Below are 13,871 nucleotides of genomic sequence, written 5' to 3' on the forward strand. Positions count from 1 at the left end.
GAGCTGCCGCATCTGAACATAAAGCCTTTTTCATCCTGTAGTCTTACGTAAGTGTACCGCTCCGCTCTAGCCATGCGTCTGCGGGTTTGGCAGGTCCAAAGGGGTTGAACTGGCAGAGTATGTCATGTCTTATTTCTCAGGTGTGAGATTGTTTAGATCTGGTTGAAGGATGGGCGGCTCTCTCATTACCCAGCCCTTTCATTCCACAGCTGGAGCAGGACCGTGTGCCAGCCTCACCCACCCATGTTGCTCTTCCGTCCTCCATTTGTCTTCTCTGAGTCTCTCTTCACTTTCAGCACCATCGGTGCTGCTGGAATGACAACAAAGTTTGTTTTCGTCAAACACCCTTGTTCACGCTTTCTCCTTTAAAAGAAACTGAGATGTTCTCTCTCTCTTTCATAATCTCTTGCTCTCTCATTCCCCAGAGTCTGAGTTTAGTGAGTGCGTATGAAATTTTGATTAGCTCAGGAGCTGTTGCCTTCCAATGAAAAGAGCTTTTGTCCTCTGACTCCCTTTCAGCAATACAACTAAATCTAATATAGATCCCATTCTCCCATCCCGGTTCATACTTTTATATAATGTATCCTATTAGTGTATTTATTTAAATTATAATTTAGCACAAATTTCAGTATTATATAAAAATGTATAAATGTATATATAAATGTGTCGACTAACATGCAAAGGTTTGAGGCTGGTAATACTTCTCATGACACCGAATTTATGAAATATTATTACTATTTGAAAGAAATTTCTATTTTGATTATAATTTAAAAACAATTGATTGACAAAGCAGCAATTACTCACGTCTTCAGAGTCACATGATCCTTCAGTAATTCATTCCAATATGCTTAAGAAGAAACTGCTTAATATTTGTGTGGAAGCTTTTCTTACTTCCAGATTGATGAATAGAACATTCAAAGGAACAGCATTTATTTGAAAACAAAACGCTTGCAACCATTTGCAAGCAACATACATTTTTGTATGTGAAGAAAGCAAGAAAGAGTGATTACTCCGTGAAAATTGATGTGGTGTTTTGACACTCCTCTGTATCTGTACGTGTGTCTGTAGGAGTCTCAGGCCCCGAGGAGCTGACTGTGGAGCGTGCTCACTCTGCCCTGGAAAACATGTTTGAGACGCTGAGGGGAGTCAGTCACACTCGAGACCACCTCAAAACCTTCAGCTCTGTGTACAGTCCCAGTGATGGAGCACACCAGGTCAGTGAGATAACATGCAATTTACGATGGACACACACGCAACCCCACATATTAATGTTCAGCTGGCCTCTCTAAAACAAAAGAGTAAATAACTTCATCCAAACCAATTCCTAACCTCTCTCTCTCTCTCTCTCTCTCTCTCTCTCTCTCTATATATATATATATATATATATATATATATATATATATATACACACACACACACACACTGGTACACACACTGGTACACACACACACATATATGTAAAGCTCAAAATATTCATATGTCAGTGACTTCATATTTTATAACTTCTTTGTATTTTTATTTATTATTTATACTTTGTTTCTGGATATTGAGTTATAATTTATTATCATTACGCATATTTGCATGTATTATAAATCATTAAAATAACTTTGGTTTTGTATTAATTTTCTTATCAAAGACACTGTGCTGGGTGAAGTCTAGATGTCCTGAGTGTGTTCTGTACTACTTATGTGTTGATATATGTGACCCTAGAATGACAATTTTTTACTGAGATTTATACATCATCTGAAAGCTAAATAAGCTTTAATAAAGCATAAAAATAAGCATAAAAAATTATTATGGAAATAATATTATTTGTGACATAAAAAATGGGCTTTGGCATGTAAAAAAAAAAAAGAGATGATGGCTTCAAAGTCATTAGAAAGCACAACATAATACACGATTTTAGTTGAATTGTACAAATGATAATCTGATCATGCTAATTTATGTAAAGTGAATGATTCAAATGAAAGAGCATCTACTAAAGAAAACATCTGCCGTGATTTGTATGTCTGCTAACATCCACTTTCATGGAAAAAGTTACCAGTATGCAGACACATATTTCTCAGGACTCCATTTGGCAACACATATGTGGAATACTTCTCTCCTTAAGAAAACCTTACAGTGTGTATGCTGCTATGAAAGACTCAAAAATACACATGGTAAAAGGACTGCATTTTCCAAGCAATGAATGTACGGTCTCATAGATGTTTTTTAGTTAATAGTTGACAGTTTGTTTGGTCCCTGTGCTTATCTAATGAATACGGAGAATACAGACTGTACAGATTGTAATAATTCTAGTGTAGTGTCTATCGTGCTTTTAGCTCACAGCATTCGTGCAGGACCTCTGACAGACTGTGTGACTGTGTCTTTGACGACTGGAAGCTGGTCTGCGTCACAGCCTTTTAACTATACTGAACTGAACATCCACTCTTGTACCTCTGAGAGTGTTTCATACACTCTTGTGTGCATATGTGTGACAGACACTGAACGAGAAAGAGACAAACTGAGGGACAGAGTGGAAAAGAGCTGATTATGTAACACATAATGTATTCTTTTTCTAAACAGAGAGCACTTGCAATACAGTCATTTTGAGATGTTCTTTGCTGGCTCAGTAGTTTTTAGTAGTTATTCATCAGTGTTGAGGGGAATGAATAGCTAAAAGTAGTGATGCTTGTAACTCATTGCTTTTTTCTGAAGAAACCAGCCAGGCAAAGTGAGATGTAGCACTTCTAGTCTGGTTCCTCATGTACTATGAACCTGTTGTAGTAATTACAATAACTTGGTAATTATAGTGCTGTTGGTACATTGTATAAGTACATCCAGACAGCCGATTAATATGTATAATTACTAGCGGTCAAGATGATTCGTAGGACCCATATAGCCGTGTAATAAATTTAATTCATTTTGAGTTTTGAACATTAGTGTATAGCTTCTGTTAGTTTGTAGAGAAGATTTAACTACTACTTAAATTATCACAAGCATGTGAATTTGCAAGCTACAGTTTCACTGTTGATGGATTTTTAATTTAATTGCATTTTAGTTCCATTGTGTTTTGAAGTTTGTAGATTTCAGTTTAGCTTTAAAACAGCCTTAATCATATTGGCCAAGTGGATCTGTAGTTTAATCCACTCTGTTCCTTGAGTTGTTTTTTTGCAGTTGGAGTGTTATGAAACCGTAAGTGAGCTCTTACATCAAAACTCTGCACCGCTGCGTTCATGATGGGGATTGAATAGCACATCCTCAGTGACCGCCAGTGGACTGCATCTAATTTATGTTTTGTTTTTGTGCTAGTATTTTGCCATAAAAAATCAATTTATGATTTGTTATCTTGATTTTGCTTTAGAAATACAATTCTTGCCAGCTGTAGGCCTCAGATTACTTCTTTAAATATGCAGCGCTTCAATGGCTTTGAACTGAAGTGAATGATAAGGATGTAAATTCAAGTGTAAAAAATGTTGTTGACGCTTGAAAAAATGTAAAGAAATGAAGCACAGAAAATACATACTAAGTGTATGTACTGTGTTTATGCATAAAGATGTCACAGAAACATTTTGTTTCTCAGTAGTTACAGTACCTGTGAATCTTCACTAATTTACACTATATACCAAAGCTGCATTTTTTATTACAAATACCGTAGAAATAGTAATATTTTGAAATATTAAACATTTTAAAGCTGTTTTCAGCAGCTTTACTCCAGTCTTCCATGCCACATGATCCTTCAGAAATGCTGATTTAAAACATTTCACAAAACTGCTTAATATTTTTGAGGAAATCATAATACATCTGGCTTGATGATTTAATTAATAGAAGCATTTTTTTAAAATATACATCTTTAGTAACATTATACATTTCTTTACTGTCAGTTTTGATCAATAAATCCCTGCTGAAAAAAGTATAAAAGCAGTCGGACAAGAGAGAACATCATCATTCAATGTGTTACTGTTTTTCTCTCTTTACAGGTGGTCAGATTTCTAGGTTTGATACACATCGGCTGTAATGAGCTCATGTTACTTACTTAAAAGAACTAAGCAACTTGTACTAAGAGATAGACTTAACTCACATGTAGATAAATAAGCATTAAAACATCTAATCTGGAATATTTACACCAATGCACGCATACCTCCGTGTCTGGCATTTTAGATGCTGAACAGATGAGTTATGTCATTGAGGTTTGGTACATAGCGTGACTTCGGTGAGACTCACAGTCCAGGAATGTTCCTTGCTAATGAATTCTGTCATCGTAACTTATTTGTGTGTGCGTGTGTTTGGTTTTTCATTTTCATAAACCTACCTTCTACCTAAACGCCCAAGCTCAGGCTCAAGTGCTTGTGTCCAGTTTCATCTTACAGTTATTTTAGGTAGAAAAAGTTTAGCAACATGGAGATGCACATCTAAATGTACCCAAAATAAAGCATCTTTCACAAAATAACAATAACTGGATGCAATTATGGAACAGTAAGCATTATGTTATCACAAACCCACATCCACAAACCTGCCTGTTTATTTAGTAGGAATTTCGAACTCTTGTTTTTTGAGCTCTGTTGCATGTTTAAATCTATTTGACTGAATCCTGCAGATTTTGTTTCATAACCAATGCAGAAAACGGCCAGACCAGCAGGACTGTTTTTTAAAAAACACTTAACTGCAGGCCTTTCTCTCTCTCAACTACCCATAATCACCCCAGACCCCAGTACAATCCAGGAAAACACATGATTCACTCGATTCAAGAATAACAAGCCCTTCTGATACCCCTGTTTTCTTTTATTAAGCATGCTAGCATACGACTTCCTCATCTAGCACAAAATAAACTCAGGTTCATTTTGGAGGCATGATATAACTGTGTCATTAATAGGCTATTTTAATCTAAGCAATGGGTGCGTGTTATTTTTGGAATTTCACTGGAGCTGTTCAGTTATTTTGCAAACTTTTGAGCCAAAAACCAGTGAATGAAATCTCTTAATTAAACTCAAGAGGTTCTTTTGATTTTCAGTGCAGCATTTATATTGAGATTCATATACAGGATTTGGATACTTAATTCTGAAATACAGTTTGATGTCAGCTCTTATTTGGTAGCAAAACTATCTTTTTCTAAAAGATACCTATTTGTATTGTTGTCATTTTGAACACCATACACAACAATAAAACGGTAATTAAACATCAAATAAAAGTTGCTCTGTGTATAAAGTTATTGTCTCTCAAAAGAAAGAGTCGACTCATTGAAACGAGACATTTTTAAAATGAAATCCAAGCCGTTTCATGAAACCTTAGCATATTTCCCACTATGCTAATTCATTCTTTGCCATTATATGCTGCTTTTGGATCAGCTTTAGATTAAATCAAAAAATCACTAGAGGTGTCTGAAAAAATAATCTTTGAATGAATTGCTTGGGAGTCGTTGAACAAATAAAGTAAAAATAAATGCATATTTTAAGAAAATGAAAACCCTTGCATGCATGTCAACTCCCAAAACCAAAATATGAACTCATAATTGGGGCACTTTAAAACAATTTTGAACAAACTAAATACTTTCCTAGTTCAGTCATGAAATACTTGATGGAGCAGGCAAATCGGTTGTTAACTTAACTGCTTATATTCAGAGAGTTAAAGGACTTGGCACAAGCCGATTGGTTCATGCTGCATATGCAGTCAATCAGCTTCCTGCTTTGTATTTATATGGCTGGCCTTATTCGTTTGAGATTATTTCAGCGTGCTTCACCCTTCTCCTTCCGCAGCTCCACCTGTATAGATCTGCTACAGGCTATTTTAGACAAGGTCCTAGTGCAAGCGAGAGGGTTTGGCTGTTTTCAGGCGCTGCGTAATATCACTGCGTCTGCTGCGGCCATGTTACAGCAGCAAACTTCCTTGATTACTACGCCAGAATGGGAGTATAGTTCCTAATCATATCGGCCTAGAAAAAGCACAGCTTTTATTTTTTTTTTTCATTATTAATGATCTATACTAGAAGTGCTATCGCTAGACCCGGTGATCAGCTGAATAGATTGTTAGTAGTTAGATAGTTGTCTCTGGGGAGTTGGAGAATGATATTTGACCTTGAGCATATATATATTCAGTGGGGATGTGGTGAAGAGTTTTGCATATTTCAACTTTTTGCATATTTTTGTCACATTTCATTGATTAATGTATCACACATTTTGATCTCGTAAATGACATTATACTCAGATGCTTTCAATAGTAACATTTCCTATTCCAGAATCTGTGTATAAGAGCACAATTAATTGTTTATTTCCTAAAGATTTTTTAGAATTAATCACCTTCAATTAATGGTATTTTTCTTTGTTTGTAGTTTAATTTGCATATATTGAGACTGACTCAGTGAAGCTCATCTTCCCCTTAGCACCCCATTTATGTTCATCTGCTGACGAACACATTACAGCTGTGTCACTGTGACCTAGAAAGGCAAATGATTGTATTACTGTTGGCATAAATGTAATTAATTAAATTGTTTTGAGTGTGTAATAATGGTGGTTGTAGGTTCCGAAATGACTCATTAGATGTCTAAATGTGACAAAGTCTATATTAGTTTATTGGAAATGTGGGTGTTTTCCATTCAGACTGCATACAGTAACTGATTGTAAACGTGTGCTTATTCTGTGTTGTTTTCTCTTCTTTGCGTGTTGGCCAAATGTGAATTAGTTCATCATTTGCACGATCCCATTATAAGCAATGCACTTTCCTATCTGCCCATATTTGAACACATCCAGAGAAGGAGGGGCTGGAAAAAAAAAAAAAATTGTGAAAACAGTATTGTGACAGATGTTGTCAATCAACTCCTTTAGATGCCAGGAAGTGCTGTTTCTACAGATACACATATGTGGGAGAGGTGATTCCTGAAAGCCCAATAACAGAGGTGTGTCTCTATGCGGAGGAGTTTGTACGTGTGGCACCTGGCATCATGGCCAGGTATGAAATCTCTAGCCCCAGGTGCAGATTTCAGGGAGAGATTCATAAAATTAGGTGTGTGTGTGTGTGTGTGTGTGATTACAGGAAATTCTGGAATGCTGAACTATGAACTATTTCATTTTAATTTAATAAACTTCCATTGCTATGCCGACAAGCTAGGGCCATCAATTTAACACATTCATTCTGGGCAAGGAAAAAGAATTGTATTAAAATTAGAATTGTGTTAAATTGTCTTTTTATTTTTCTATTTATTTTTAATAAATTTTGCCCTAATATGTCGATATTGTTTTTATACAGTTTTATTTCAGTTTTAGTTTTTTAGTAGATCAAGTAGTAGATGTTTCCTTCACAAATGGCTGAAATAAAATGTTTACATTTTATAGATTTTATCTTATTTCAGTTAGTTCAGGGAATTTATTGAAGGGCGTTTCAAGCAAAAAAATGTGAATATATAAATAAAGATATTGCAGACAGAGTGCAAGTATCAATCATTTATGCTTGTATTCACTAATATGGAAATAAACAATGTTTTGACTTCTAAAGTCATTTTTATGTTTACTCCTCTGCCTTACTCAGTTGTGGTCTTTTTCTGGTAAATATGATTATACGCAATACATTGAGCAAATATCATGTAGTAAATTCTGTTAAAACACTGAATCGGTTGACAGACTGGAAAAACACATTTTAGACTCGAGAGCTGCTATATTTTGCTCTCTTGTAAGCACCCACATATATTCACACACAAGCACACACCTGCTTATCTTGTATTCGCCTTTTTTTAACACACGTTTTCACAAACAAACACCCAAACAGTTAAAGTAGCTGTTGCATCAAGATCCCTGTTGAACCTAACAATGGTGATATTTCGGTGCAGCGGCAGTGTAAGTCAAACAGTAGGAGCGTATTAAAGTTGCCCGGGGCTGTACGTTCATATTCAGGGAAATCGTGAATCATCACATTATCGAGCCCCCACTGACACTCAATGGCCACACAGCAAACGGGAATATTACAGGAACACCACGATGGAAGAATGTAATTGAAAATGAAAGACATCATTTTTCATTTTATCAGAACAGCTGCCCATATTGTTTTACCTGCTTCTTTGTATCATCTTGCTATGTTCTTTTCGAGCAAAGTAAATTGTTTGTGAATGGTTATTGATTTCACCAAAGAAAGACAGACACCAAAAATAACAAGACAGCATGTATTTTTTTTAGCATTTGCTTTTTTGTCCAAAATAAGTCCATAAGATGCTGAATTGAGGGCTCGGGTTAATGTAAACTTTATAAATTAAATTTTTTACCCACATTCCCTTCTGTCACAGTCACTTTGGTGCACCTCAAGGTTCAGTATTGCGTCCTCTCTGTTTTCTTGTTTTATATACTGGACACAGTGCTCTTTGAAGAGGACAGTGTTTAAATGCGCCTTCTTGTTTGTCACTTTGAATGACGCTTGTATGCTTAGTTGCGCTTTTGTCTTATTATTATTCTTCTCTCGTATTTTTACATCACTTACGATTGTAAATATATTCCTCTCAGGGTTCTCTTGAATCAGGCTTTTTTTCTTGGAAAAGAAATAGTGTGTTTTTTGCATGCTGATAAGCCAATTTGAAATCAACATATGCTGCAGGGTACCTGAAAAGTGTTTGCGAGTGGGAGAACAAGCTTCTCTTCTTGGTATTTTCTTTTATGTAACTCATTAGATTGTATGTTGATCCATTTTATCTATTATTTTTGTTGTTATTGTTTATAGGCAACGTACCGGCCGTTACTTAAGCAGGTGCTAGAGGAAATCTTCCACCCAGACAGACGTGAATGCCCTGATGTAGAGCACATGTCGGGGGGGCTCACGGACCTTCTCAAGACGGGCTTCAGCATGTTCATGAAGGTAACTCGCACTCACCTCATATAGAAAGATTTAGTTGAGTAGTAAGATTTTTGCTGAGTGTGTATTGCTAAAGGATGTGTTAGAAATCTTTCATATGGGCAAAAGCATCCAACTATGGAGGGGTCCAAGTTAACTGGTCCATCTTAACATATACCTCTGCCGTAAATTATGCTGAGCACAGTCACCCCAGATCTTCTCTATTTATAATGTCAATAAAGTACCATTTCGTTCTAAACTGTAGTATCAGTATCAGATGAACTGTGATGAAAATATAAATATTTTGTGAACAGAGATCAGCTGGGATAAAGGGTTTTAGAGTGATAAATTGCTGTTGTCTTGTTTTGTTTCACATGGTTTTGTTTGTGTGGGGTTTTCTAGCCTTAAATATGCATCGATAAAAGTGCTAATGTAAGCCATATTTAATGCAAAGGATAGTGAGCACCAGGTTAAAAAAAAACACTTACATCAATACGAAATGTAAAGGAGATTTCAAACTATATATTATATTACTGCCCAGCTCTTATCTGCTAAATGCAACTAACTATAAGGAATAAATTTGGAGGAGGAGTAAATTTGGTTTGTAACAATCAAGCAAAATAAAAATGAAAAAAAAAAGCTTCTTTCAGTCCATTCGCCCCTTTTGCAAATCTGTGAACATTCTGTCTTACTGTTTGCATTATTTGATTTCCGTAAATGTGTTTAGGAGCTACGCATTTTGTGTGCATTTAATAATATGTTAATCAGAAGAGGTTTCTCCCTGAAAACCATCCCCTTGCTCTCTTTGCTCTCTCTAAAATGTGAGCAGACACGTTTATACTGATACACATGTCCTGCTGTGTGCTTGCCCCCTCCGGGATACGTGTGTGAGGCCGTCCTTGTGTTTTCATGTCATTGTAATTCATTTTGCAAGTTTATGTTGTACGCATTAACATGAGTCCGTATGATATTGCCTAACAATGCATTGGTACACATGGCTGCACATGCTCTTCCCTCGATTCACACGCTGGTGTCGTCTATTTACGAAACACGTTTGTCTGAAGTATGTGGATAGATGATAAAATAGCTGAATAAAATGAAAGGTTGAAGAATCCTCGAAGAATTAACAAGGTCTCTCTTTTTATCTTTTCTGCGCGCACGTTTCTAATGAAACCTCTCTTTCATTCACATGTGTTACAGTCGCTTATGTACTGTACCTGAAGATGGCTGGGTTTTTTCTATTCATCCTTCTGTCGCTGTCTGTTTTACACATGTTTGTTCATGCGGGTTTAGGGTCCAGAGTTGCACGTGGCAGCACAGCTCCTCTCCTGAGGTCCACCCTGCTGGATATGCATCCCTAATTGCCTGATTATTATTCACGAGTGGCTTTTTCTTTCAGCCAATCAAAGGCCGGCTCTCTGTCCACCCGACCAGGCGTGTACAGCAGTACCCCATGTGCCTGAGCGACTCAAACAGAGCAACCGCATGTGTGCAACAGCGTGCTTGTGTCCGTATAAAAGTGTGTGAAGGTTCTGTGCGCTCGTGTCTTCTGAATGTTGCGCTCCTGCTGTGATTGTCAAAGTGTTCAGTCTTGACCCAGACCTCCAGCTGAACTGCAAATTACATAATACATGCAAACAGTTACCAGGGATGTGGAGAACTGTATAATTGACGTGTCTGACTTAGGGATGCCTGGTGTAATTACGGTGGATTACTGTCATCACATGTTTCTTAGGGTGCATTCACATGAGACACATTATTGTTAGGAGGGAAAAAAACGCTGAACTATAAAAATAAAAAAAAAAATTGAATGGGCCTGAATACAATGTCTTATCTATTTTTGAACTGGCATGTCATTTTTTTAAAAATGCAGCAAACGTAGTGCTAATGCTAAAAAAAATATTGTTTGGGAAACAAGGCAACATGTATCTGCAGTTTTTTAAAAACGGTCACTGATTGATATTCAACAAATAGGGTGCTGTTTTATTATAATTATCATATTTTATATTATATATTATTATATATCTTTTTTATTTTATTATTTTGACACGTATAGTAACTGGGACATTGCTTGCAGAAATTTGTATTTAATGTGCTACAAAATCAGCGTTTGGTGGCATTTTAAAAACACAGTGAACATGGCGTGTTCACAAAAAATATGACAGACAAGGCAACATCGTGCATAGACAAATATTTTAAAAATCAGATCACTGATAGATATTTATCTAATTTATTATTATAAAATATTTTATTTTATTATTTTATTTTAACATAACATATTGACTATAGTAACTGGGACATTGCTCACAGCAGGCTGTTTCCTGACAGTAATTAACTTGATATGCATTTGTTACAAAACCAGGATTTTGATGGCTGTAGCTGCAGTGCTTTCAAAGACATGAATTTAGAGAAACACAGAAGGTTTTGTGCTGAAAGTCTCACACGCTAAAGCACGGCACATAGCCAGTATGCCAAAATCCTTGAGACATTGTGTCTCTAAATTTATCACATTTAAAGCAGCAAAACCAAAAAAATATGAAAGGGAAAGCATAGATTTGAACTAGATAGACCAGTGGTCTTCTAATGGACTGATTTTTAACCTCTAAAGCTTGATCCAAAGCCTTTTAAGAACCTGAATGTTAGCTACGTCAGTAGCTATGTTTTTTCGATCTAAAGATTCAAATTAAACTTGTGCGCAAAACTGGAATATTGCATAAAACATATGCAAATAAAGCACCGTTTCAATCCGATCAGTCAAAGAGAACAAAAACTTCACTTCCTGGTAAACTGTGGCACTAAATGTCAATATGAATGTAGGAGAAAGCACTGAATATAATAATTTTCATATACGATATAGGCAAATTATCCTGCTTGCGCCTAATAGCAAGCTGACAAAATTTAAAAAGTGGATGCCACTCTTTGTGAACGCAGTCGTTTAAGATAGTTATTATACAGAAATTCTTAAATAACATATAGTTGCTGTGTTATCCCGTCACATGACTTTTTCAATACGCATGAAGGAATTTATTTTGTAAATGTTTATTCTGTTTCCATCATAGTTTATGCACATTTTTTCTAATCAGATAAAAATTATTCGACTCAAATGCACACCAATGGTTTTTATGTGCGTTTTTTGGTTATTGGTTAGTTTCCAGTTATGTTCCCAGTTTATCCCCTTTTAATGTTTTTTCCCCCTCTTGCAGGTCACCCGACCACACCCAAGTGACCATCCACTCTTGTTTCTTTTCATGGTGGGCGGAGTCACACCATCAGAGCTCCGCCTCATTCGTGAAGTTGTCTCCGCCCATAAGTCTGGCACTCAGGTGGGACGTTCTTGACTAATTCTTTACCTATACACTATCGTTTAAAAAAGTGGGATGCATTAAACGCTGTGAAAAATGAGAGTAAAAAAATCTAATGCTACAAAACATTTCTATTTAAACTAAATTAAAGTATCTCTCTTTCTCCTTTTGTTGTCCTCTGTGGCCCTCTGCTCTCTTCTGTATCATTTACTCAGACGTGATAGGAGTGTGTGTGCAAACCTGCACTTGTGTTTGCGAATGAATAGAGATGTAACTGGGTCAAGTCAGAATAAAAGGAGTTTTGTTGATCAAAGTTTCATGCCATGAATAAATCAAACATAATGAAAGCAGAGAGTGGACCCTTATAGAATAGAAAGCCCACACATGGCTTGACCTAAACCCACAGCTGCGGTAGTGTGTGACAGACACACACTGATGGGAATTTAGGGTGTCTTGTACTAAATGAAGGTGCACCGTACTTGACTAACAAGACGGCCAGCGGAGAGACGTAGAGAGATGTAGTGAAGGGCTCAGTAAAGCCCTTTTGAAGTGATTTTCTAAATGAAGTTCTCAGAAGAGCTAAATGATCTTCATCTTTCCATCAGAATACAAAGCATGTAGTCACCTCAGCTCATGCGTCAGCAGGTGCAGTAATACTGTGCCCTATTCATCTTGAAGATCTGGCAAAAAACATACAAGCTAATGATCCTGACGAGCCAGACTTGTGGCTGTTGCATCTAGTCTGCTCCACTTTGCAGCTCGTTATGTCTCAGATTGACCCACGCAAATATGTACAACAACCAACTTCTCCTTAAAGGGTTAGTTCACCAAAAATACTAATTCTATCATTAATTAGTCGCCCTTATGTCGCTCCAAACATCACAGGAATAAACTACATTTTAAATTTATATTAAACAAAAATGTACTTTTAATAAGCTGTTACTTTTAAGTACTGTTTTCGCTTATAGCAGTTTCTACGTTATTAACAGTTCCTGCCTGTTTACCTGATCTCTGTGTTGTTTTTTTACCCTTTATTGTTACTGCAGGGCTGCTAAACCATCACACATAAATAGAGGGGGATCAATCAATCAATCAATGCCTATGGAGGGTCCCCATAAACCACAAAAAACAACGTGTATGTGTGTGTGCGTGTGAACTGTCTAATCTATTTCTTTTGTCTATTCTCAGGTAGTCGTGATGTCCACTAGGTTGCTGAGACCTTCCGATGTCCCTCACTTACTTTTCAGCACTGACAGGCTCAAACCTGACATCGGAGTGTGAAGGGCCTGAACACACACACACATTTCAGTTCTAATCGACATATTTTGCCTTTCGTGTCTATCTTAGAGGCACCCAATAACAAAAAAAGTAATGCATATTTTAAGAAAGGTTTAAGAAATATACAGAACATGCTTCTGTTCCTTAAAAATACCATACGGCCCATTCCAAGTCTTTCACATTTTGTTGAATATGACCAGATGACCAGTCTTAGCGTTTTCTTTTGAGGTCCCTCCATTTTGTCTCTTTAAATAAAATCTTTATGGTTGAGCTTGTGCTCATGTGTGCAGAAATTGCTGTTTGTTTGCGCAGAGTGTACATTTCTGCAGTCGCTTTTCACTGCCTTTTTCGTGCTTTTGGCAAATACGGCACATTCTGCAGTTCAGTTCTTACAATCAGCCATGTGTTGATTCTCACAGGAGCTTCCCTCTTCATCCTTCACTTTCTTCAGTGCTGCTGGAGAAGTGACAGATGGGAAGAGGGCAGAGGTCAGGAAGGGTGGTGACA

General features: G+C 36.7%; 1 protein-coding gene across 1 annotated transcript in view; it reads left to right on the forward strand.

The window, feature by feature from the left end:
• Window positions 1-13,639, forward strand: part of scfd2 (sec1 family domain containing 2) — a 96,208-nt gene extending 82,569 nt beyond the window's left edge. The window contains exons 6-9 of the mRNA XM_043220237.1: window positions 1,069-1,214; window positions 8,674-8,808; window positions 11,988-12,107; window positions 13,275-13,639. Of these exons, the coding sequence (XP_043076172.1) occupies window positions 1,069-1,214; window positions 8,674-8,808; window positions 11,988-12,107; window positions 13,275-13,367 (494 nt within the window). The 3' untranslated portion in view covers window positions 13,368-13,639. The remainder of the gene's footprint in view (window positions 1-1,068; window positions 1,215-8,673; window positions 8,809-11,987; window positions 12,108-13,274) is intronic.
• Window positions 13,640-13,871: the final 232 nt, after the last annotated feature.

This window comes from Puntigrus tetrazona, chromosome 20 (assembly GCF_018831695.1).
Source record: "Puntigrus tetrazona isolate hp1 chromosome 20, ASM1883169v1, whole genome shotgun sequence".
NCBI lineage: Eukaryota > Metazoa > Chordata > Actinopteri > Cypriniformes > Cyprinidae > Puntigrus > Puntigrus tetrazona.